Here is a 25,777-nt window from a genome sequence, read left to right as displayed (position 1 = left end):
GATCCACAGACGACGCAATCTCAACGGCACTCCACTCTGCCCTCTCCCACCAACAAAAGTGAGAGTGAGAAAGTTACAGACGCACACATATATCATAGCCCCCCCCAAAAATGCTTATCTCCCCTGTTATTGTAATGGTGAGAGGTTAGCATATCTTGGGGGTATGATATTTGTGCTTCTAACTTTGTCACTCATCATTATTCACGATTCAGTCAGAACTAAACGTAACCATGGTAGTATCCACAATAATGGAACAATAATGTAGAACGTTATTTACCATTAATTTCTATTGAGCACAAAATAATCTGAAACACAACCAAAACAAACAGCAAATGCATCCAACAAGTTTGTAGAGTCACAAGCTTGATGTAATCATTGCGCACTAGGAATATGGGACCAAATACTAAACTTTGTACTACTTTAATACACATACAGTGCACTCGGAAAGTATTCAGACCCCTTGACTTTTTCCACATTTTGTTACGTTACAGCCTTATTCTAAAATGTATAAAAAAAATTAAAAAAATACCTTATTTAGATAATATTCAGACCCTTTGCGATGAGACTCGAAATTGAGCTCAGGTGCATCCTGTTTCCATTGATCATCCTTGAGATGTTACTACAACTTGATTGGAGTCCACCTGTCGTGAATTCATTTGATTGGACATGATTTGGAAAGGCACACAGCTGTCTAAATAAGGTCCAACAGTTGACAGTGCATGTCAGATCAAAAACCAAGCCGTGAGGTCGAAGGAATTGTCCTTGGAGCTCCGAGACAGGATTGTGTCAAGGCACAGATCTGGGGAAGGGTACCAAAACATGAAGGTCCCCAAGAACACTGTGGCCTCCATCATTCTTAAATGGAAGAAGTTTGGAACCACCAAGACTCTTCCAAGAGCAGGCCACCCGGCCAAACTGAGTAATCGGGGGAGAAGGGCCTCGGTCAGGGAGGTGACCAAGAACCCGAAAGTCACTCTGACAGAGCTCCAGAGCTCCTCTGTGGAGATGGGACAACCATATCTGCAGCACTCCACCGATCAGGCCTTTATGCTAGAGTGGCCAGACAGAAGCCACTCCTCAGTAAAAGGCACATGACAGCCCGTTTAGAGTTAGCAAAAAAACACCTAAAGGACTCTCAGACCATGGGAAACAAGATTCTCTTTTCTAATAAAACCAAGTTTGAACTCTTTGGCCTCAATGCCAAGCGTCACGACTAGCGGAAACCTGGCACCATCCCTATGGTGAAGCATGGAGGTGCAGCATCATGCTGTGGGGATGTTTTTCAGAGGCAGGGACTGGGAGACTAGTCAGGATCGAGGCAAAGATGAACGAAGCAAAGTACAGAGAGATCCTTGATGAAAACCTGCTGCAGAGCGCTCAGGACCTCAGACTGGGGCGAAGGTTCACCTTCCAACAGGACCACGACCCTAAGCACACAGCCAAGACAACGCAGGAGTGGCTTCGGGGACAAGTCTCTGAATGTGGCCCAGCCAGAGCCCGGACTTAAACCCGATCGAACATCTCTAGAGAGACCTGAAAATAGCTGTGCAGCGATGCTCCACGTCCAACCTGACAGCACTTGAGTGGATCTGCAGAGAAGAATGGAAAAAACTACCCAAATACAGGTGTGCCACGCTTGTAGCGTTATACCCAAGAAGACTCAAGGCTGTAATCGCTGCCAAAGATGCTTCAACAAAGTACTTAGTAAGGGGTCTGAATACTTATGTAAATGTATATTTTTTTAACTAAAATGTCCCACCCTTAAGTTGCTGCCATACTGTTTACTATTATTGATCCTGCTACCCGCCACTTTCGCCTAATATTTATTTTTATTTGTATTAGTTATACTTGATTACTGCACTTTGGGTAAAGTTTGCAAGGCATTTCACTGTACTTGTGCATGCGATAAAACTTCAACTTGCCACATTGTTCACAACCCTCTTTTTGGCGGAGAGAACATTTTGCCGCTTTAAAGATTATTTCCTGCAATTCTACACATTTTGCCATGTCAATATGATATCTGAGTGACTCCGACATTACAACCAAATCAAATAGGGTCCTCAGCAGAGAATCTGGCCATGATAACTACAAGGTTTAGATAGCTGGTTAGCTTAACTAACCTAGCTAAAGAAATGGGCTAGTTGATTTCAATAATTGCTTCTTTTGCATTCTTTTATTACAGTAAGTTTCCCTCAACAGTAAGTTTAAAGCCCAACTGCGTTTATTAACACATTGTAGGTCTGGATCGGGACTATTATATTCTGCCTATTGAGTATGGCTGGAATGGAGTGTTGTAGCTATGCAAACACTGTCAAAGTCATTCCAACTGAGGTTTAAAGCGATTACAGTGTGGGCGAGGGTGTTAAATCCTGCCTGAACAAATTATGTCATGAAAACATCATTAGTATTCCAAAAAGTTTAATGAAGCTTTGCCAATTGGATGGAGGGGTAAGAATAGATTAAATGCTTGTAAAGTACAAAACCCTCTGGACGGACTTAGACGCTAATTTGCACTTGCAAAGTTTGCAAGTTGCCTAATTTATGCATGTGTGATGAACTACCTTAAATAATGTTTTTGTTAAAGGTAGACTCAGCTAAATGACGTTGCCACGAGCAGCACCGGAGATATTGAAATGAGCTAGAGGCAACACGTCGCTCGCACACCGTCACACACAGTATCTGCGCATGTGCACAGATTTGTGTCACTCTGTTAACAGTGTGGAAGCCAGGGCACCAAAACTGCGGACAAGTTGAGCCTCGTGCTTCAATGCTCTCAGTTGTTGCAGAAACTGACTGACTACGCTGTTTACTTTCTGCATCTACGTCATATCGCTGAGTCTTCCTTTAATACTACTAGTGTGGGCATGCTAATGTGTGTGTGTAACCCCTCACCTGGTTCCTCTCTCTGCAGGCGAGTGTGGAGGAGTTGCAGTGAGAAGTCACGAGATACAGAGCTCAGCCCCTCTTCTTGCAGGATTGCCAACGCTTCCAGTGGTAGTTCCATGAGCATCCAGTCAGCCAGGAGCACGACATACTCCCCGAGCTCTGCAGGAGACCCCACTGTTCATACAAACAGACACAGATAAATGTGAGCACACACACCCGCACACACAGTGTACACACGTCAATACAATATGCTAAGCTTGCTGTGAAAATGTTTATATTAGTGTATATATAGTCATTTTGTTGCCATTCACAAACTCTGATTAGGTAAACAGTGAAAATAAAATGTGATCAAAAGCCATACAACATACTTTATACAGAGTACAAAAATTAGAAACACTTGCTCTTTCCATGACATAGACTGACCAGGTGAAACTATGTGAAAGCTATGATCCCTTATTGATGTCACTTGTTAGGTTCACTTCAAATCAGTGTAGATGAAGGGGAGGAGACGGGTTAAAGAAGTATTTTTAAGCCCTGAGACATTTGATTGTGTATGTGTGCCATTCAGAGGGTGAATGGGCAAGACAAAAAATGCAAGTGCCTTTGGACAGGTTATGGTAGTAGGTGCCAGGCGCATGGGTTTGAGTGTGTCAAGAACTGCAACGCTGCTGGGCTTTTCACACTCAACAGTTTCCCTTGTGTATCAAGAATGGTCCACCACCCGAAGGACATCCAGCCAACTTGGCACAACTGTGGGAAGCACTGGCGTCAACATGGGCCAGCATCCCTGTGGAACGCTTTCAACACCTTGTAGATGAATTGAGGCTGTTCTGAGGGCAAAAGGGGGTGCAACTAGGGCTGCTACGGTGACCGTATTACCTCCAGACCGGCAGTCACGAGCCATGAAGGAAGTCAAATTCCATGTGACCATTTAGTCACTGTAATTAGGCTTCTCCAAGCACTGATGCTGCTGATGGTCGTTAGTAGCCTACCAAACTTGCTAACTCACTTGTGAATAATATAATTTATCACTTGTGAATCATGCCCAGGTTGTGTGCAGTAAGGCAAGAAACAGAGCATGCCTTTTTTTGTGAATTTTTCCAATTATAATCACACACCTCATGTAGCCTAGCCCAAGGTTTATATCACAACAAAAGCAGCCAAATAACATCTTAAATTTAAGCACATTAATCCACTTTACAACGGGTGTAGAGCCTAACTGGCATATATAAGCAGCGCATGAGTTTCAAGTTTGGGGAAGATCATTTTCACCATAAAAATGCACCTTTTTAATAAAAGCCTGACATGCATAATTACATTTGCGGTCACTTTTGAGAATGGTGTTTTTCCCGCTAATTGATTGCATTTTGGAACATTTGTGCTTATAGCCTACTGCTGTGTGCACATTCCCGTGCTTATAATGTGACGAAAAAGCCTAATAGTTTATCAACATTTTAAGCTAAACGTTCTGATCTGTTGCGTCAGCCTCATTGCTTAATAATTTTTTGGGGGATGCTAGTGGTTATACTGTATTCATTTGGGATCTATCGCATCCCACAACTGTCCCAGACTATGTTTGGAATATTTATTTCTCGAACAGAATAGGTAAACTTTTGTACTATGAGGCATTGTAGATTGACATAGCAGCCTATGTCAATCTACTGTCCCCCATAGTACAAAAGTTGATAGCCTAGTGCTTTTGCTGTTCGTTAGACCTACTCATCATGCTGGCCGCCGAAAAGCCTGCGAGAAAGACCTGATCACGTGACGGGCATTGGCTAATAAGAATTGAGCTGAGAGACCCATGTGAGTGAGAGGTGCTTCTTCAGAGCACGTAGCCGGGAGAAGGGAATTATAATTATTATATTCAGCCCAAGGGCATAACGACCCATTGGCCGCAAAAGGCATGGATTTATTTAGGAGGCATTACGGCCACACACAGGGGATGCCGTCGGGAAAATCGAGGCAATATCAAGTGTTGTGAATAAAAGACTGATGAAATGTGTGCAACCTGCGCAAATAACAACAGAGCTCATGCCTTTCATGCGACTTTTTTCAAATCATGATTAAGAGTCGTATCACGCAGCCTTAGAACGTATTAAAAATACAAACGTCGGGCTATATGTTTTGATCACAACTAAAGTTGCATAAATAACTCTAAATTAAGCATATAGGAGGACCTGTTTCTTTGTTAACCGCTCAACACAGTATAGCCACATGTGCGCACTCCTTCAGAAATCGCTGAGAAAATATCCTATCTATTTTATTCAGCTATGTTCAATTGTATTCTTCATACTATAAAATAACGCCACGGAATTCTAAGCAAATCTTGTCTGCTAAATAAACTAGTGTAGCCCACACCCATATGGCATAGCCAGATCAGGATCTAACATAAGGGCAAGGAGTATTCTATTCTGTTCTTCTGAAATATACAACATTTTCTTCACATCATGTTTCTTTAGACCTGTCTAAAATACATAATGGATTTATTGTGAAAGGTATGGATTTATTAGACTTTTTAAAATGTAGCTGTTCCAAAAAGTCTGCATCAGTGGCTTGTAGTCTATACGTGGAAGCCAGGAGATGCTAAAATGTGTTTATGTTAATTAACAGTCAATTACCGTGAGACCGGCAGTTATTTGCTTGACAATCACCGGCTGATAAAATGTCATGACCGCCACAGCCCTAGGTGCAACTCAATATTAGGAAGGCAATCCCAATGTTTTCTACACTCAGCGTATACTTATTCATGTAATGGCGCGAGGGAAAATCCAAAGTACAAATCACCATCTGAAATGGGTCTCTTAAGCCCTGGTCCAGTTAGCTATTTGGTAAGTTATATGTTCCATTACATACACTATAGCTGTACTGTATCTCGCACTAGAGTAAATATTTGAACAACATATATATTTCAGGTAGTATTGTGTTTAGGGAATTAAATACCATTTGCCTTTTGTGTAAAAACATGCTGATGTGGCTTCACTGTACATCATTTGGTCAATAAACAAACTGGTATAACAAAAATCTAAAGAAATGGGAGATGGAGGGGGAATTAGTAAACTTAATCTAATCTAAGTAGATCCAGCTGTGCGGCTAATCACAAGCAATGAGCAGGTATAGTACAATACATTACAACACATCAAGCACTCTCCAGATTCTGAACATCAGTCCCCTGATCCATACACTGTATATATCAGTTATTGGGAAAAGCAATACGTACCCGCTAGACCTTTATCTATGCCTGCTTTCTCCTCCTTTTCTTTGGGCCGGATGGACTCCGGGATGGAAATTGATGGCGTCTGGTGTCTAAGTGAAGTAGATAAGGACAGGGAGGATCAGGAGGGATACAGTGGGGACCTGGTCCAGACATGAGAAAATGAATGTACAAGGCCCAGAGAAGCTCGAGGAGGAGGAGAACACAGAGGAACGTCACAGCTGACACCTAACTCGACAAATAGACAGACTGATGCATACGGACACATACAGTTGAAGTCGGAAGTTTACATACACTTAGGTTGGAGTAATAAAAACTTGTTTTCAACCACTCCACAAATGTCTTGTTAACAAAATATAGTTTTGGCAAGTCGGTTAGGACATTTACTTTGTGCATGACACAAGTCATTTTTCCAACAAATGTTTACAGACAGATAATTTCACTAATAATTCACTGTATCACAATTCCAGTGGGTCAGACGTTTACATACACTAAGTTGACTGTGCCTTTAAACAGCTTGGAAAATTCCAGAAAATTATGTCATGGCTTTAGAAGCTTCTGATAGGCTAATTGACATCATTTGAGTCAATTGGAGGTGTGCCTGTGGATGTATTTCAAGGCCTACCTTCAAACTCAGTGCCTCTTTGCTTGACATCATGGTTAAATCAAAAAGAAATCAGCCAAGACCTCAGAAAAAAAATTGTAGATCCCCACAAGTCTGGTTCATCTTTGGGATTTCCAAACACCTGAAGGTACCACGTTCATCTGTACAAACAATAGTACGCAAGTATAAACACCATGGGACCACGCAGCCGTCATACCGCTCAGGAGGGACTGGTGCACTTCACAAAATAGATGGCATCATGAGGCAGGAAAATTGTGGATATATTGAAGTAACATCTCAAGACATCAGTCAGGAATTTAAAGCTTGGTTGGAAATGGGTCTTCCAAATGGACAATGACTCCAAGCATACTTCCAAAGTTGTAGCAAAATGGCTTAAGAACAACAAAGTCAAGCTATTGGAGTGCCATCACAAAGCCCTGACCTCAATCCCACAGAGAATTTGTGGGCAGAACTGAAAAAGCGTGTGCGAGCAAGGAGGCCTACAAACCTGACTCAGTTACAACAGCTCTGTCAGGAGGAATGGGCCAAAATTCACTCAACTTATTGTGGGAAGCTTGTGGGAGGCTACCCGAAATGTTTGACCCAAGTTAAACAATTTAAAGGCAATGCTACCAAATACAAATTGAGTATATGTAAACTTCTGACCCACTGGGAATGTGATGAAAGAAATAAAAGCTGAAATAAATCATTCTCTCTACTATTATTCTGACATTTCACATTCTTAAAATAAAGTGGTGATCCTAACTGACCTAAAATGGGATTTTTACTAGGATTAAATGTCAGGAATTGTGAAAAACTGAGTTGAAATATATTTGGCTAAGGTGTATGTAAACTTCCGACTTCAACTGCACATGCACAAAGAAACCCACTCCCACGCAGGCACAAACATACACACCAGTGGAGGCTGGTAGGAGGAGCTATAGGAGAGCTATAGTCCTTCCCCGGGTTAGGGTTTGTCCGGGGTAGGCCGTCATTGTAAATAAGAATTTGTTCTTAACCGACTTGCCTAGTTAAATAAAGGTTAAATAAAAATGTAATTAAATAAATACCTCAAGTGCGCCACACAAGACACTCGCAGATAGAAATAGAACGCTATGGACTCACCAGCTCCTGCTTTCTCCTGTTGTGCAATTTACAAACAAACACGTGACTGGCTCAACTGTTCTGGGGAACTACGGTAAGCTTCATAATGTCAAATAATGTGACAGGTGAAATTAAGAACACAATCTGCTGTATCTCCTAACGCATTGCACAAGTTGACTCCAGGTATTAACTTAAAGGTAAGTCCAGGTATTAATATAAAAATGTATTGAAAAACTTAAAATAAATAGTTTTGATGGTATTGAAAAACCATCCCGTGGCTTTTTCCAAATACCCTGGTATACGGTATACAGTTAAGCAAGAAGACCCGGGGGGGTGTGGTATATGGCCAATATATCACGGCTAAGGGCTTGTTCTTTTGCACGACGCAACGCGGAGTGCCTGGATACAGCCCTTAGCCGTGGTATATTGGCCATATACCACAAACCCCCGAGGTGCCTTATTGCTAATGTAAACTGGTTACCAACGTAATTAGAGCAGTAAAAATAAATGCTTTGTCATGCCCGTGGCATACGGTCTGATATACAATGGCTGTCAGCCTATCAGCATTCAGGGCTCGAACCACCCAGTTTATAATATACGATATACCGCCCCAGTCTAACCATTAACCTAACCCTATCCTGAACCCTAAACCCAACCCTAATTTTTTTAAATTACAATTTTGCATTTTTTCTCCACAATTTCGTAATAACGATCTTGTCTCATTGCTGCCACTCCCCAAACGGGCTCGGGAGATGCGAAGGTCGAGTCAAGCGTCCTCCGAAACATTACCCGCCAAGAAGCGCTTCTTAACACCAGCTCGCTTAACCCGGAAGCCTGCTGCACCAACGTGTCGGATGAAACACAGAATGTCCCTTGTTTTACTATCCTTGTGAGGACTTCTGGTCCCCACAAGGATAATAAAACCAAACAAACACAGAGAGAGAGAGAGAAAAAGATCACAGGCCACACTGACACAAAGTCTTGCAATGTGAATGTCTAGCTGATACAACACATGAATAAGTCAGACATGATGAACTAGACCTGGGAAGGTAAACAGAAAATAATCAACACTGACCATACCGATCATAGCCTATACTAGAGAAGTTTGAAATGAAATAAGTTTTCTAATATGGGTGATGTTAATGGGAGAATTGATGGCTACAACCATCGAATTGCTCGTAGTAGTTTAAAGGATAAACATTTTAAAAATAAATGTGTTGCACATTAATGTTATAGTCTTATCATTCTATTTATTGTTAATGCATCAATTCAGGCAATTTATTGCAATATGGCTTTTTGCCCATATCTATGATGAACTGTAGACAAAATCAACTGCATTGGAATTTTCCTTATTCAAACTTTCCTTATTCAAGCTCTGCTTCAAGGGCAGAAACAATGTGATTGGTTGAGTGGTTCAGCCAAAAAAATAGGCTGGTCATGTTTAGGTCCAGTAAGTTCCCAATTGGTTAAGGTTAGTGTAAGGGGCTGGGTTTAGTTTAAGTTCTGCAATAAACAGAACTCAGTAGCAGAATGTTTTTGACCTCCCAGTACAGCTAAGAAAACGGTATAAAATTGTTTTACCCTAAAATGACCATTGTACAATACAGGACAATATCCGGACCTGTACTGACTTACCCGAAGCATGAGAAGTCAAACTGAGAGAGGATTGGACACAAATAGTCCTCCATTTCTTGTACAATGGCTTTGAAATGAGATTCCAATTTCTCTTCTGAGTTCGATTTCTATACAGGGACAAAAAGAAAAAGCCTAGCTGACATGTAAAATCAACACTTGTCTCGAGCACTGACAACGATTACACAGACCGACATTAAAATCCGATATCGTCAGGAAGTGAGGGAGGAGAGAAATTCAGCTCCGGGATATTGTTGTAGACTGGTTTATTTATGAGGCCAGTCGATCATTTTAATAGAGAAAAAGAGAAGAAGGGGTTGTAGAGGGTTTGTGGAGGGGTAATAGAGCAGGGCCACTAACATTTTCAGTTGGTGGCACCAGGTCATGATTTGTTCGCACCATGTTGTTGAGGCGTCATGCAATATATATATTTTTTGCAATCATCTCATAAAGTAATTCACAGTGCTACCTAGATGGTATGTTTCAAGAAATACGTTGAATTGAACATGTCCAAGCAGGAATGCATGATCAAGATATTTTGTGTGCAATCTGAAAAAGTGATTGTCATGAATTTTGGGTTGACAATTAGGCTATTGTTGCTATATTTTACTCTCAAAATAGGGCTCCAGAATTGCAGATTCCTTTTGTTCAATAGAGATTCATTTGGTAAATTTTTTGTGTACCAATATCATTATTCATTTGGTGCTAATTCACCATTGTGTAATTAATCAAACTAACAGTACATGTAATGTATTAAAAAAAGCAACAAAAAAAGAGAAAGAAAAGAGAAGCGCGCAAACTTCTCTTGCTCGTGTCACTGATTAAAGCTCAAAGCTCTGACGAAGGCCAAGAGGCCGACACAAAAGCTTTAATAAAATGTATGATGCGGGTTTCTCTTTTCATTGAACCTGTTTCTAGATACAGTAACTCACCTTTTTTGAATTAAGCATACTAGCCAATGAAATCACTGAAAATGGCAGATGCACACTTCCCGCGCTCCATATTTCTCAAATGTATAGACGGTTAAAAAAGGTGCTAATACAGTCTATATTGAGAGATGAGAAATAAACGTAATACCTACAGGAAGCTGAGACCCTCCTCTCTCTAACAGTCACAACAGTATGTGTGTTCAAACCGTTCATTCCCTGCGATTGCATTTTGAATGTTGTTCCAAAATCCAAAAGCACTAGCACATCTGAGTTATCTTGTTTGAGCCAATCATGGTTTTAGCCGCCCCCCAAATATGTTTTGACTGAAGTGACCAGCTAGAATATGCAGGTCGCATTGATGCGACCAATTAAAAATGTTACTTGCACAGCCAAGTCAAAGGGTCGCAAAGGGTCGTAGTGGCTTCATAAAGGGGTTGTAGAGGGTGCGTGACCTACTAGGTGAACGTGACGCTCGCTCCCCGCCCTGCCCTCATTGCCAAGCCAATGCGCCTCTTTCAATAAGTTGTGTTTGGTCTCGCGTTTGAAGGCTTGTGTTCTGTCCTGGAGATCAAGCAGAGCCCTGGGCTGGACAGCAACCTTGGCGACCCTGGTACAGACCAGCATACCTGCAACAAAAGAACAGCACAGCCTCTGTAACTGGTTCCCCCAAACCCACATCCTTCTTCTCTGCTCAGTACCTCCCATCTCTCTTTCCTTCTCCCTTCCATGTCTCTCCCTCCCTCTCTCTCGCCATACACATTTTGAAAGATAGAATTCCATGACTTTCAATGAGTTCTCCGTGACTTTTAACCAGATTTCCATGACCAACAATTGTCAGCGTCTCTATGTACGTATAGAAAAGTAAGCATAATGTGGTATCGACACCATGGGTGGTACCATCTTCTGTCGTTGAGCAAGGCACTTAACCCCCCATAAAGTAGAATACCTGTTAGGCAACTGTATAAAACACGTGGTCAACCCTCAGTCTGGAGAGCTACTGGTTGTGCAAGCTTTTGATCAAGCCCTGCTCAAACACACCAGAGCTAGTTTATCAATGTCCGGTTGACCAGCGAATTAAATTAAATTAAAATGTAGTTTGTTAGAGGGGGACTGGAATAAAAGCCTGCACACCCATTAGCTCTCCTGGAGGATGGTTGACCACCCTTGATGTAAAACATGCAACAATACAATCAAATATGTTTAATGCCTTTTTAAATAATGTGCTCATTCAATATATCAAAGATCAAACGGCTATGGTAAGCTACGAATCTTTTTATTCTGCTGAGGCAGGCACACATTTTCTTCAGGAAATAAACCTTTTATTGTTTAGTCATGTTTATCTTAGACTATAGCCTGATGAAGACATATTGGCTGTCAAAACATTGTTATTGTAGGAGTCAGGAGCAGGAGAGCAAGGAAGTCCCAGTAGCACAATGTTGATTTGAAAGTCCCAACACAACAACAACAGGTGGGGAAACACACCCAAAGAAGTCGCCACACACAGGGAAGTAACGTCACACACGGAGGAGAAACCTCTACTCCTAATTACAGTCCAAACGGTACAGCGACCGTGAGAAAAGAAAAACCCTGTGGCGCAAACACGCACCCCTAACAGAGCAAACAGCAGCAAATAATCCCGCACAAAGCATAGCAGGCAGCGGAGGTTAATAAACCCACCGAAATGAACTAATAGGACACAGGTGTAAACAAAACAGACAGACACAAACGAAAAAGAAAAATGGATCGGTGGCAGCTAGTAGGCCGGCGACGACGACCGCCGAGCACCGCCCGAACAGGGAGAGGAGCCACCTTCGGTGGAAGTCGTGACAGTTATTACATTTTTGCATCTGAGCTCCTTGCCTTTTCTTTTTCAAATATTTAGATTAGCTACTTTAGAAGTATTTACTTTGCAGGCTGACTAGCATCTATTGAGTTGCAATGTCCCATACATTGGATGCCCAATAAACCAGATAATCTAAAAGAAAGGCTAAATCTAATATTTTTTCCGAAAATTAAATGTTCACGATTCCCATTTTATTATTTTGATTCACATGATTCGATTCACCACGATTAAACTAGATCCCAACTAATACAATGGTGAAGTGAATCATTTGTTTCATCAAGAATAATCATTTAAAATAATCAAATGGAGGGATCACGTGACCCCTGAACGAGATGGCCGCATGAACTAGGAGCTCCGCACAAGTAGTTTCCAATTCCTAATCTTACCTCCACTTCAAGTTTAAACTCATTTAGCTTTAGTCAAAAAGTCATGGCGGCTACAAAAGGCGACACTACAGGTGACATTTTTACCCGGACTCGAGCACTAGCGACGGAAAAAACCTCCAAGAAGCAGCTAGCTTCAGAAAAAGCTAGCGCCATTAGCCGGGAGCAAGAGGACCCGTTCCCCCCCGAGGCCCAACGAAGGCCAACCTCGCACTCTGTCGAAGACATCTTTTCTGAGCTGAGATCCCAACGTACAGAACTCAACACTAAACTAGATGCCATTAACGCTCAGCTCAGTGCGATAGGGGGCAAGGTGACAATCCTGGAAAATGCTTTGCCTGACATAAACAACAAGATAACCATAAACGCGGGGCGCCTGGACGAGGCAGAGAGGCGAATCCTATCCACGGAAAACTTATTGACAGACGCCATGGAAACAATAGCATATGCTAAAAAAAAAATAGAGCAGCTGGAAGAGAAAACAGAGGACCTGGAAAACAGGGGGCGAAGGAATAATTGTGTTCTATTAAATCTGGGCGAAAAAGAAGAGGGAAACATGCCACTGATCCACTACCTGCAAGACAAACTTCCCGAGTGGCTCCACCTGTCCACCGACAGACCCATAGAACTCGAGAGAGCTCACCGAGCACTGAGGCCCCCACCAGCAGCCAGACAACCACCGCGCCCAATCACCATACGTTTCTTGAGATTCACCGACAAGGAACGAGTCCTACAGGCGGCGAAAACCAACACCATTACAGTGGGAAACGCCAAACTCATCTTGCTCCAGGACCTGTCAGCTGGAATACGCCGAAAGCGCCGAGAGTTTGACGAGGTGAAGAAATGCTCCATTGACCGAGGCATCTTTAGGGGATTCAAATACCCAAACGAGCTCAGGATTCTTTACCAAGGAGCCCTGCGACACTTCAAAACTCCCGAAGAGGCAAAACGTTTTTTGAAAGACAACCCCGGTCAATGAGAAATGGACCAATGACTAAATGCGATTACTATTATTACTAAAGGAGGTAAGACAACATATAGCCGATATCCAAAGACCCACCCGCCCTGCTAAATGTCATTATAGCCGTCTAATCTATATTTATGTTCCTTTAGCTGAGAGGGATAGGCTCCATATTATAACCTAGGCCTACTATATGTAGGCTGGGCTATTGATTTTATTTTCTCCCATTTTTAATGTGGTCTGGACGGGGGCTACGTTGTCATTTACCCAATGCGGGGCGGAGAGGATGAGGCATTTCTTTGGTGGGGAGGGGGAGACGTTGTGCGTTGCTAACTGTTCCCGTTTTTTTTTTTGTTGTTGTGGGAACACAGAATTGTGACTGAGCGGGGAGGTAATAGATCCAACGGGATATGTCGAGTTGTTTGGGAACTCGGCTGGGGTGTTCAGAGACTGTTATTTTATGTAAACCATTTATTTTCCTTTTATGTGAACGCAGCTGTAACTACTATCCACCTTTACCCAGAGATGACTTGCACTAAAGTTCGATTACTGTTCGATGACGATGACTAGTACCTTAAATCTATTGACATGGAACTGCCATGGTCTAGGTCATGCAATAAAACGGAAAAAGATACTATGTGCTCTAAAAAAGGAAAAAGCAGACATCGCGCTATTGCAAGAGACACACCTCTGTGATGCTGAACATGCCAAACTCCGCAGAGCTTGGGTGGGACAGGTGTATTTCTCATCTTTCAAATCCAACAGTAGAGGCACAGCCATACTTATCCATAAGAATGTTCCATTCATAATTGACAAAAACATATCTGATCCGGAGGGGAGATTTATTTTGATAACTGGGTCACTGTATGGGCAACCAATTACTCTCTTAAACATATACGCCCCTAACACAGATACTCCTGCTTTTATGTCGAAAATGATAACCCTGTTCAATGAGCATTGTGTTTCCTTTGGAGTGTTGGCTGGAGATTTTAATTGTACCCTGAACCCAACCCTAGACAAATCATCTCAAGTCCCCACCACAAATCCTAGATCTGCAAAGATGTTGAACTCTCTTACTAAAGAGATGGGACTGATAGATATCTGGAGAGAGACTAATAGCTCATCTATGGACTATACATACTACTCTAATGTCCATAACACCTACTCCCGTATAGATTACATTTTTATCCCAAAGAGTTTCATAAATTCAGCCACGTGTAGAATCGGACCCATAGCGCTTTCGGATCACGCCTTTGTCCACCTCCGCTTTGACCTCTGCAAAAACATCCCGAGGTCAAAGAGCTGGAAATTCAACACCTCCATGCTATCAAACGAAGCATTCCATACATTGGTAACTACATGGATAGACAACTACACACAAGACAACAAAGATTCTCCTGTTTCTCCGGCCACAATGTGGGACGCTGCTAAAGCCACACTAAGAGGTCATCTAATTGCATATGCTTCCTCTAAGAAAAAAGCAATGGAAGCACACAGGCTAGATCTGGAGAGGGAGCTGGAACGCTGTGAAAAAGTACATAAACAATCCACAGACAGCACCTCCTGGAGTCAACTTAAAGCAGCCAAAGCCAAACTGAATTTGGACTATACTCGGGAGATTAAAAAAAAAGTTTTCTTTACTAAACAGAAATACCATGAGTATAGCAATAGGCCTAGTAGATTGCTTGCTTATCAATTAAAAAAAGAGCAGTCAGAGCGTACAATTATGGCTATCCGAACAGCAGAGGACGAGGTCACATATGACCCAAAAAATATCAATTTAACTTTTCATGATTTTTACTGCAAACTATATACCTCTGAGAGAAAACACACGGAAGCAGAACTCCACTCCTTCCTAGAGGGAATCTCGCTACCTAAACTATCAGAGACTGACCAAGAAGATCTCAACTCCCCCTTCACTCCTGAGGAGATCCTGGAGGCAATTACCTCCATGCCACCTAACAAGTCCCCAGGCCCAGATGGATTCCCCAGAGAGTTCTACAAAGCTTTTTGGCCCCAGCTTAGCCCTATTTTCATGCCAATGCTGGAGGATTTTTGCAAAAACGGAGTTCTCCCAGACTCAATGCGCACAGCTCGCATTACAGTGTTGCTCAAAAAAGACAAGGACCCCCTATCCTGCTCCTCCTTCCGGCCCATAAGCTTGTTGGATTTCGACTACAAAATAATTACCAAATTGCTGGCCAAAAGACTAAACACTCTTCTTCCCAAAATAATAAAAGCGGACCAAACTGGATTTATTAGAGACAGATACTCTTCTGATAACATTCGCCGTCTTTTTGATATTATTGATCAAGTAAACGCACAGAAGACCCCTGTCCTGCTGGCTTCACTGGATGCTGAGAAGGCGTTCGACAGGATGGAGTGGAGCTTTTTGTTCTCAGTCTTAGAAAAGTTCAATATGGGCCCAAACTTTATTAAATGGATCAAATCACTATACTCTCATCCAAATGCCATGGTGACTACTAACGGACTGAACTCTGACAGATTCCCTTTGGGACGGGGCACAAGACAAGGGTGCTCGCTATCCCCCCTGCTCTACTTGTTGGGGGCGGAGCCTCTGGCAGAGTTGATAAGGAGCAATCCAAGTATTACAGGTGTTCCTGCAGGCGGCCTGCAGCACAAGATTTCGCTTTACGCGGATGATGTCTTGCTCTACATATCCAACCCTGAGAAATCCCTTCCTCCCATTTTAGACACAATTGCTCAGTATGGCACGTTTTCAGGTTATAAGATAAATTTTAACAAATCCACTGTCTGCCCTCTCAATATTACACTCACCAGTTCTATGAAGACACTATGCCCATTCCAATGGAAGACACAGGGGTTTCAATACCTTGGGATATTCATAACACCAGATCTGAATAGGCTTTTCAAGGAGAATTATCTTCCACTCCTGGATCGAATCAAAAACAACCTCCAAACCTGGATCTCCCTCCCAATTAGCTTAGTAGGAAGAATGAATGTAATCCGTATGAACATCCTCCCTAGACTGAACTATTTATTTCAGATGCTCCCATGCTATCTCCCAGCTTCCTTTTTCAAAACAATTAACCAAAGCATCACCAAATTTATATGGGGCAATAAAAAACCTAGGATCAAGCTCTCCACTCTATCGAAACCTGAATCTAAGGGCGGTCTTGCCCTTCCCTCCCTTCAATTGTACTACTGGTCTGCCCAAATCCGCAACATGCTAACATGGATCACAAACAGACAAGAGTCAACGTGGATCCAGATAGAAGCCCAATCCTGTGGTTCATTGCCACTAAGCTCAACTATATTCATTAATAACTTTAGTGAAGTGGGCAACATAGCCAAAACATTTGTGATTTACAGCACCCTACTAGCGTGGAGGGACTGTAAGAAATACCTGGGCATCTCCTCCCAAATATGCTCTCACTCGCCTATAGTAGGCAACCCAGACTTGCCAAAAGCCCTGAGGGATGCCAACTTTAATCTTTGGCATACTCTAGGAATCAGGACCTTTTCAGACCTATTTCATCAGAAGACCACTACACTGAAATCCTTTCAAGAGCTCTGCAGTGAATTCAATGTGCCAAGATCCCATTTTTTTAAATATCTTCAAATTAGACATGTCATCTCCTCATTTACTTCCAAGAGGAGGTTTAGAACTCAGTTGAACGAAGTTGAAACCCTTCTTGTCACAGCACAATCCATTAAAGGCAAAATATCCTATATCTATAGACTCCTTTCTGAGAAAGGAGGCTCCTCCTTTACTCCTTTGAAAATAATCTGGGAAAAGGACCTTGGTCTGACTATCAGTGATGAGTTATGGGCGGAGGTTTGCGACAGGGTATACTGCTCCTCTACTAATGTAAAAATGAAAGAATCGAATTACAAATTTTTGTACAAATTTTATTACACTCCCTTGAGACTCCATAAAATGAAAACAGACATTTCTCCTAACTGTAAAAGATGTACCTCTGAAAGTGGAACCTATATGCATGTATTTTGGAGCTGTAGAGAGATTGCCAGATTTTGGCAATCTATACATACTGCTGCACAGAAAATACTAGATGTACAGTTTGATATGACCCCGTGTCTCTATCTTCTTAATGCCCAGCAGGACTTTGTTCTTGATCCTGACAGAGAAAATTTGCTCATGACCATTACATACTTTGCTAAGAAATGTATCCTTCTATTGTGGGCCTCTAGTACCTCTCCTACATTTAAAATGTGGATTGACCAGATTGTTGACTTTCTCCCTCTTGAAAAGCTCACTTATGACCTCCACAAGAGACAGCCCAAGTTTGATAGACTCTGGTCTCCACTACTCCACTATATCTCAAATTGGACAGAGTGAATGGGGGGATCGGGGAGGTGAGCAGATGCGTGTTGTGTAAGGTGCTGTAAAATCTAAAAACTAATCATTGGCTCGTCATCTCAGCTAAGGCTGGAAATAGCAAATAAGAACCTTGATAGTGCTGCTGCAAGTTCTACATTTTAAATTTTGTTATAATTATTATTTGTGTGTATGTGTGTATGTATGTATATGTAGGTATGTATATATGTATATATATATATATATATAACATATTTTTTTATTATTATTATAATTTTTTTTAAGTCTGTCACATCTGTGAATGTGGAATGTGTTTGGTTGGTTGTTTGAAAACTTAATAAAACTTTAAATTGAAAAAAAAAATAATCAAATGAATCTTTCAAAAAAAATTATCAATTTTGTATGGGCTTATTCGCAAATGTCGGTGGAAAGTTTTTTGGGACATGACGAAAACATTAATACATGCTATCAATCGCTAAACAGTTAACCAGAGGGTACAAGTTTTGTTTTGAATTGCTGCCTAGCTAGTCTGTTCTCTATCATATTTTATAGGCTAGGCCTACCTGCTGCTGCATGTCTGACTGTCTCTCTCTCCTTGAGCAATGGCCCACTTGTCTCGCACACACGCAGGTGATGCTCGCAAACACAGTGTCTTTCCGATCCCGAATGATATGTTGATTTTTATTTGATTGATAAAATATTTAAAAACTGTGCCTAAATAAATTGAATTAACAGAAATTATTAAATTAATTTCCATTACTTTTCCAGGCTTGGAAAACACCATTTTAAAATTCTATTACTTTTCAAGACCGTACGAACCCTGTCTCTCCATCCCTTCCCCTCTCTTCTTTGTGATGAATGTACTTGATCTCAATCTCCCGAAACAAGCCCAGATGCTAGCCTGTGCCTTTTCGAACAGCAGAGTCTACAGAAAGGTAATTTGAGGAGGCAATATGCAAACATTCCTTTGTTTTTTGGAATTAGAAAATCTGCTATTCCCATGCTTGGCTAGCAGCTGCAGACAAAAGGTGAAAGGGTGTCACGATCGTCGTAATGAGGCAGAGTGGACCAAGGCGCAGCGTGATAGAAAGACATCTTCTTTATTATGAAGACGAAACAAACGAACAAAAACAACAAACAGACGACCGTGAAGCTATTCAAACAAATAGTGCTGACACTAAACACTACACATAGACAATTACCCACATTAACCTAATGCCTATGGCTGCCTTAAATATGGCTCCCAATCAGAGACAATGAATGACAGCTGTCTCTGATTGAGAACCATTCAGGCAACCATAGACATACCTAGATACCTACACTCAACACAAACCCATACACTCTACTAAACCCCCTATACCATACAACCACCCCAGACGAGACACCTATACACAAAATTCCCCCCTGTCACACCCTGACCTAACCAAAATATTACAGAAAACAAAGATAACTAAGGCCAGGGCGTGACAAAGGGTCCGTGTCCAGGTATCTTACTATTCAGTGTTCATCTTTGCATGTGTCTCTGTCTAAATTAGCTCTCAACTTTTCATTGGCACTGTTGTTAGGGAGAGACCCGGCATACTAAATGTTACGCTGGAATGATTTATTTCTTTATAGTTTAATTCTGAATGCTGATAACACTTAAGTGCATTGCTGCTGCATATCAATGGAATATTTGCCTAGTCTTAAAAAACGAATTGCATATCATAGCAATGAAAATCCCACCCATACACAAAAATAAATTAAATAAATAATACAACTTTAAAGGTTGGCATCCATCTTCTTATTCCATAAATGCAAGAGTGCTACTGGTTACCACCCACTGAACATGTACTACATGAAAATATCCCAAAGTTTGAGAAGCCTCACCAGAAACCTGCATGGCCTTCCCTCTCTGACTCTCTGTAAGTTTGCTCCTCTCATAGAAAGCTCCATAGAGAGTTGACCTAAAAAAGAACACACATTTCACCTATTTGCCATGCAAACCGTGTCATGACAGAACTGTATATGTATGTTTGGCATTTCCAGTAAAGTATGTTTGGCATTTCCAGTAAAGTATGTTAAATGGTGTAGCAGGAGCCTGACTGTGCTGATTCTACAGAGGACATAGGATGAGACTATCCCTCTTGTGGCGTCATCAAATATTGCACCCAGCTCCAGAAAATGTATGTAAACTAACACAATGTGAAATGTGACCACGCGGTCATAAAATGACAGACCGCGAGCCAGTGTAACAGATGGGGCCAGAGGAGACTCGTGGGCTTGTGTGTGTCTGACACACGGTAGACAGACTAAAAGCCCGCGTTGACATGTACCTGTCTTGTGTGTGCTGAAGCAGCAGGATCTTCAGGTTAGAGGGCAGCTCTCCCAGGAGACTCAGGTGACTTGGGTTGATGGTCAGGTGGCTGTAGGTCTGGGCACAGATTTGCTACATGTTGATAATTTTTTTTACCCATTTATACTGAGCACATTATTTATGTTGATACATAATTGAAATGGCAACTGCAAATAAATACTCTTTATCCAAAGCTTGTAATGAACACTCTCTAAAGGGCAATTAGCCAGCTAAGAAAGATAGACACACCACAGAGAGACCACATGGCGTTCAATGTGTGAAACAAAACAAGGCATAATTAATCTATTGCAATACATTCATGGGGAACCAGTAATGGGTGCTCAAGTGAATCTCTATGGTGCCTAGAAAACATCTGTTGTATTGAGGGTGTTTTGTGGGACAGTACCTTGGAGAGGCCATTGAGTGAGTCCTCCACTCCCTTCAGCAGACTAGTGGGGGTCTCCTCCTGTGAGGGGAGCAGGTTGCTGTGTAAGTTGAGCAGCGCAGAGAGCTGGGACACACGAGTGTCAGTGCAAGCAGATCTTAGAATGTCAGCCATCATAGCTGTGCAGGAGCAGCTCTGGGAATAGAGATTAACAGAGATTAGCAAAAGCACACAATATCTAAAATAAGAGGAATAGGGACAGTAACACACAAACATTTAGACTGTGACACAACATCTTACAGTGACCAAGACAGTCTCTAACTACGCACACTTGCACAGCAAACATGCAAACATACACATGCATGTACACATGTACACAAACACCCCTCCCTACACACATACAGTTAAGGTCGGAAGTTTACATACACCTTAGCCAAATACATTTAAACTCAGTTTTTCACAATTCCTGACATTTAATCCTAATAAAAATTCCATGTCTTAGGTCAGTTAGGATCATCACTTTATTTTAAGAATGTGAAATGTCAGAATAATAGTAGAGAATGATTTATTTCAGCTTTTATTTCTTTCATCACATTCCCAGTGGGTCAGAAGTTTACATACACTCAATTAGTATTTGGTAGCATTGCCTTTAAATTGTTTAACTTGGGTCAAAGGTGTTGAGAAGCCTTCCACAAGCTTCCCACAATAAAGTTGGGTGAATTTTGGCCAATTCCTCCTGACAGAGCTGGTAAAACTGAGTCGGGTTTGTAGGCCTCCTTGCTCGCACACGCTTTTTCAGTTCTGCCCACAACTTTTCTATAGGATTTAGGTCAGGGCTTTGTGATGGCCACTCCAACACCTTGACTTTGTTGTCCTTAAGCCATTTTGCTACAACTTTGGAAGTATGCTTGGGGTCATTGTCCATATGGAAGACCCATTTGTGACCAAGTTTTAACTTCCTGACTGATGTCCTGAGATGTTGCTTCAATATATCCACATAATTGTCCTGCCCCATGATGCCATCTATTTTGTGAAGTGCACCAGTCCCTCCTGCAGCAAAGCACCCCCACAACATGATGCTGCCACCCCCGTGCTTCATGGTTGGTATGGTGTTTTTCGGCTTGCAAGCCTCCCCCCTTTCCTCCAAACATAACGATGGTCATTATGGGCAAACAGTTCTATTTTTGTTTCATCAGACCAGAGGACATTTCTCCAAAAAGTACAAGCTTTGTCCCCATGTGCAGTTGCAAACAGGAGTCTGGATTTTTTATGGCGGATTTGGAGCAGTGGCTTCTTCCTTGCTGATCGGCCTTTCAGGTTATGTCGATATAGGACTCGTTTCACTGTGGATATAGATACTTTTGTACCTGTTTCCTCCAGCATCTTCACAAAGTCCTTTGCTGTTGTTCTGGATTGATTTGCACTTTTCGTACCAAAGTACGTTCATCTCTAGGAGACAAAAAGCGTCTCCTTCCTGAGTGGTATGACGGCTGCGTGGTCCCATGGTGTTTATACTTGCATACTATTGTTTGTACAGATGAACGTGGTACCTTCAGGCGTTTGGGAATTGCTCCCAAGGATGAACCAGACTTGTGGAGGTCTACAATTTTTTTCTGTGGTCTTGGCTGATTTCTTTTGATTTTCCCATGATGTCAAGCAAAGAGGCACTGAGTTTCAAGGTAGGCCTTGAAATACATCCACAGGTACAACTCCAATTGACTCAAACTATGTCATTTAGCCTATCAGAAGCTTCTAAAGCCATGACATCGTTTTCTGGAATTTTCCAAGCTGTTTAAAGGCACAGTCAACTTAGTGTCATGACGTTGGCCTGTGGGTAAGGTTTAATACCCCCCCATAAATACCTTTCTCCCTTCCCTCTCTCTTGACTCTACAGAGGGACTCTTGAATAGCCTTTGTTAAACATAGAGAGTCTGGGAACATCAAACAAGTGGAGGGAAAGGAACCATATTTCGGTAATAGAACCAGTTGAAAATATGCGTTGGTTCTTAACTTTTTATGGCTGGGGGCAGTATTGAGTTGCTTGGATGAATAAGGTGCCCAGAGTAAACTGCCTGCTACTCAGTCCCAGAAGCTAAGATATGCATATTATTAGTAGATTTGGATAGAAAACACTCTGAAGTTTCTAAAACTGTTTGAATGATGTCTGTGAGTATAACAGAACTCATATGGCAGGCAAAAATCTGAGAAAAAATCCAACCAGGAAGTGGGAAATCTGAGGTTTGTAGGTTTGCCTATCCAAAATACAGTGTCTATGGGGTCATATTGCACTTCCTAAGGCTTCCACTAGATGTCAACAGTCTTTAGAACCTTGTTTGATGCTTCTACTGTGAGGGATGAGGGAATAAGAGCTGATTGAGCCAGGGCTCTGGCAGAGTGCCACGAGCTCACTCAGGCGCTCCCCCGTGAGAGTTAGCTGCATTCCATCGCATTTCTACAGACAAAGGAATTCTCCGGTTGAAACATTATTGAAGATTTATGTTAAAAACATCCTAAAGATTGATTCTATACATCGTTTGACATGTTTCTACGAACTGTAATGGAATCTTTTGACTTTTCGTCTGGCCTGCGCGTCATCAATTTGGATTTTGGAACTAAACGCGCGAAAAAAAAAGGAGGTATTTGGACATAAATTATGGACGTTATCAAACAAAACAACCATTTATTGTGGAACTGGGATTCCTGGGAGTGCATTCTGATGAAGATCATCAAAGGTAAGTGAATATTTATAATACTATTTCTGGCTTCTGTTGACTCCACAACATGGCGGATATCTGTATGGCTTGTTTTGGTCTCTGAGCGCTGTACTCAGATTATAGCATGGTGTGCGTTTTACGTAAAGTTTTTTGGAAATCTGACACATCGGTTGCATTAAGGAGAAGTTTATCTAAAGTTCCATGTATAATACTTGTAACTTTAATCAATGTTTATTATTAAGATTTTGGATATAAATATGAACTTTATCGAACAAAACATACATGCATTGTGTAACATGAAGTCCTATGAGTGTCATCTGATGAAGATCATCAAAGGTTAGTGATTCATTTTATCTCTATTTCTGCTTTTTGTGACTCCTCTCTTTGGCTGGAAAAATGGCTGTGTTTTTCTGTGACTAGGTACTGACCTAACATAATCAGATGGTGTGCTTTCGTCGTAAAGCCTTTTTGAAATCGGACACTGTGGTGGAATTAACAACAAGTTTATCTTTAAAATGGTGTAAAATACTTGTCTGTTTGAGGAATTTTAATTATGAGATTTCTGTTGTTTGAATTTGGCGCCCTGCACTTTCACTGGCTGTTGTCAAGTCCGTTAACGGGATCTCAGCCGATCTCAGCCGTAAGAAGTTAATGAATATGATGTCAGTCCGGTTGTCATCTGAGACATTATGACTGATGACAGGACGACCTAAACTGTAACTGGGAAAGTCTACACATTATAGTTATCAGATTCACATGGAATTGTTGTGCAATTCAAATGTTTAAATATAAAATTATTTGTGAAAAGATTAAATGTAATTTTAGCTTCCAAATGAGAGATTTGGGTTTTCATAAGGTTAGGGCTCTGCTCAATCAGTGGCCCGCCCCTGTGAAGAGACATGGGTTATAAACTATGAAACACACCCTTCTCCCTCCACTATATAAGCCCTTGACGAAAATGTACCCTCCTGTTCCGGGGACATTAGGATGACGGTCCGATGTCAGAAGTATTCAGATAATAACTACAGAACGAAGCCAACCTCAGTGTGAGCTTTGGTTGCGAATGGTATGAACTTTGAACTCTTATTCGCTACAGAAGTGACACCTCCTAGCCGTTGAGTTAGCAGCGGCCGCTGTAAACATGGGCTAGGAGAGGACAGACAGAGTATCCCGTCTACCACACAACGACGACACTACAACGTATACCGTTCACCACCAGAGACACTCTTCAAAGGACCAAGGACTCTGTTGGGCAACACGGCCTTCCATCTACCACCAACCTATTGAAGCGCAGCTCAGAGTAAATATAGAAATGAATGGCTGTTTGTGCCCCTTCCCTTCCAAACAAATAACCCCTATTTAGAGGTTATTTGGCTATAGCTTGGTAACTAATAATTTGTGATGGGGGAAAAATCTATGCAGTTACATATGGGGATATTATTTATATCGTGTGGTATTGTTTGGACAATTTTTGCGCTAGCTGGCTGTACCAGTCCTGCACCCAAATTTTTTTCATTCATAGCTTGTTCCCCATCTTCTTTTTAAACAGGAAGACCATTTGTTTCCAGCACTTTTATTTCCATGACAGATCAAAATGTGTTTTCTCATGGCTCTCTCTTGTCCCTCTTCAGCAGACATATGTTTGGAACATCAAATCACAATAAAATTATAGAATCGAATCACAATACATATAGAATCGCAATACATATCGAAGTCAGCACAAAAGTATCGTGTTAATATCATATTGTGAGGTCCCTAGCAATTCCCAGCCCTAATAATACCAATATATATTGGTACTGTTTCACACATGTACAAGTGTGTATTATACACATGTAAAATGGAAATGTGCATATCTCAACTCCCCCTGAGAGTGGGGTCACAGCCAGGGTCAGTGTCACTCCCTGACCTTAGATATCTCTGTTTTTCTATATATTTTGGTTAGGTCAGGGTGTGACTAGGGTGGGTGCTCTAGTTTTTGTATGTCTAGGGGGTTTTGTATGCTGTTTATCGTTGTCTCTGATTGGGGATCATATTTAGGTAGCCATTTTCCTCATTTGTGTTGTGGGATCTTGTCTATGTTTAGTTGCCTGTCTGCACTATTTGTATAGCTTCACGTTTCGTTAGTTGATTTTGTTGTTTTTGTTCAGTGTTCATTCATTAAAGAGAATGTACGCATACAACGCTGCACCTTGGTCTCTCTCATACAACGATCGTGACAGAAGATCCAAACAAAAATGGACCAAGCTGTGTGTACAGGAGGAGTGGACTTGGGAGGAGATCCTGGATGGAAAAGGACGGGGAGTATCGCCGTCCTAAGGAGGAGATAGAGGCAGCGAAAGCGGAACGGCGACGATACGAGGAGATAGCTCAACGGAGCAAGCACGAGAGGCAACCCCAATAAACTTTTTTTGGGGGGGGCACATGGAGCAGTCGGCGGAGCCGAGGAGGGAATCAGAGCCAGTCAGG

General features: G+C 41.8%; 1 protein-coding gene across 9 annotated transcripts in view; it reads right to left on the bottom strand.

Moving 5' to 3' along the window:
* LOC139570707 (cilia- and flagella-associated protein 46) overlaps positions 1 to 25,777 on the bottom strand; it is a 118,748-nt gene that overhangs the window by 26,287 nt on the left and 66,684 nt on the right. For all 9 annotated transcript variants that reach the window (XM_071392829.1, XM_071392832.1, XM_071392836.1 and 6 more), the window contains 7 exons: positions 20,619 to 20,792; positions 20,193 to 20,290; positions 19,747 to 19,823; positions 10,826 to 10,995; positions 9,444 to 9,550; positions 6,107 to 6,192; positions 2,893 to 3,060 (listed from right to left, as the gene is read on the bottom strand). In XM_071392829.1, the coding sequence (XP_071248930.1) occupies positions 2,893 to 3,060; positions 6,107 to 6,192; positions 9,444 to 9,550; positions 10,826 to 10,995; positions 19,747 to 19,823; positions 20,193 to 20,290; positions 20,619 to 20,792 (880 nt within the window). The remainder of the gene's footprint in view (positions 1 to 2,892; positions 3,061 to 6,106; positions 6,193 to 9,443; positions 9,551 to 10,825; positions 10,996 to 19,746; positions 19,824 to 20,192; positions 20,291 to 20,618; positions 20,793 to 25,777) is intronic.

Source organism: Salvelinus alpinus, chromosome 3 (assembly GCF_045679555.1).
Source record: "Salvelinus alpinus chromosome 3, SLU_Salpinus.1, whole genome shotgun sequence".
Classification (NCBI taxonomy): domain Eukaryota; kingdom Metazoa; phylum Chordata; class Actinopteri; order Salmoniformes; family Salmonidae; genus Salvelinus; species Salvelinus alpinus.
Note: the sequence above shows the minus strand (reverse complement) of the source record. Positions and strands in the feature narration are given on the sequence as shown.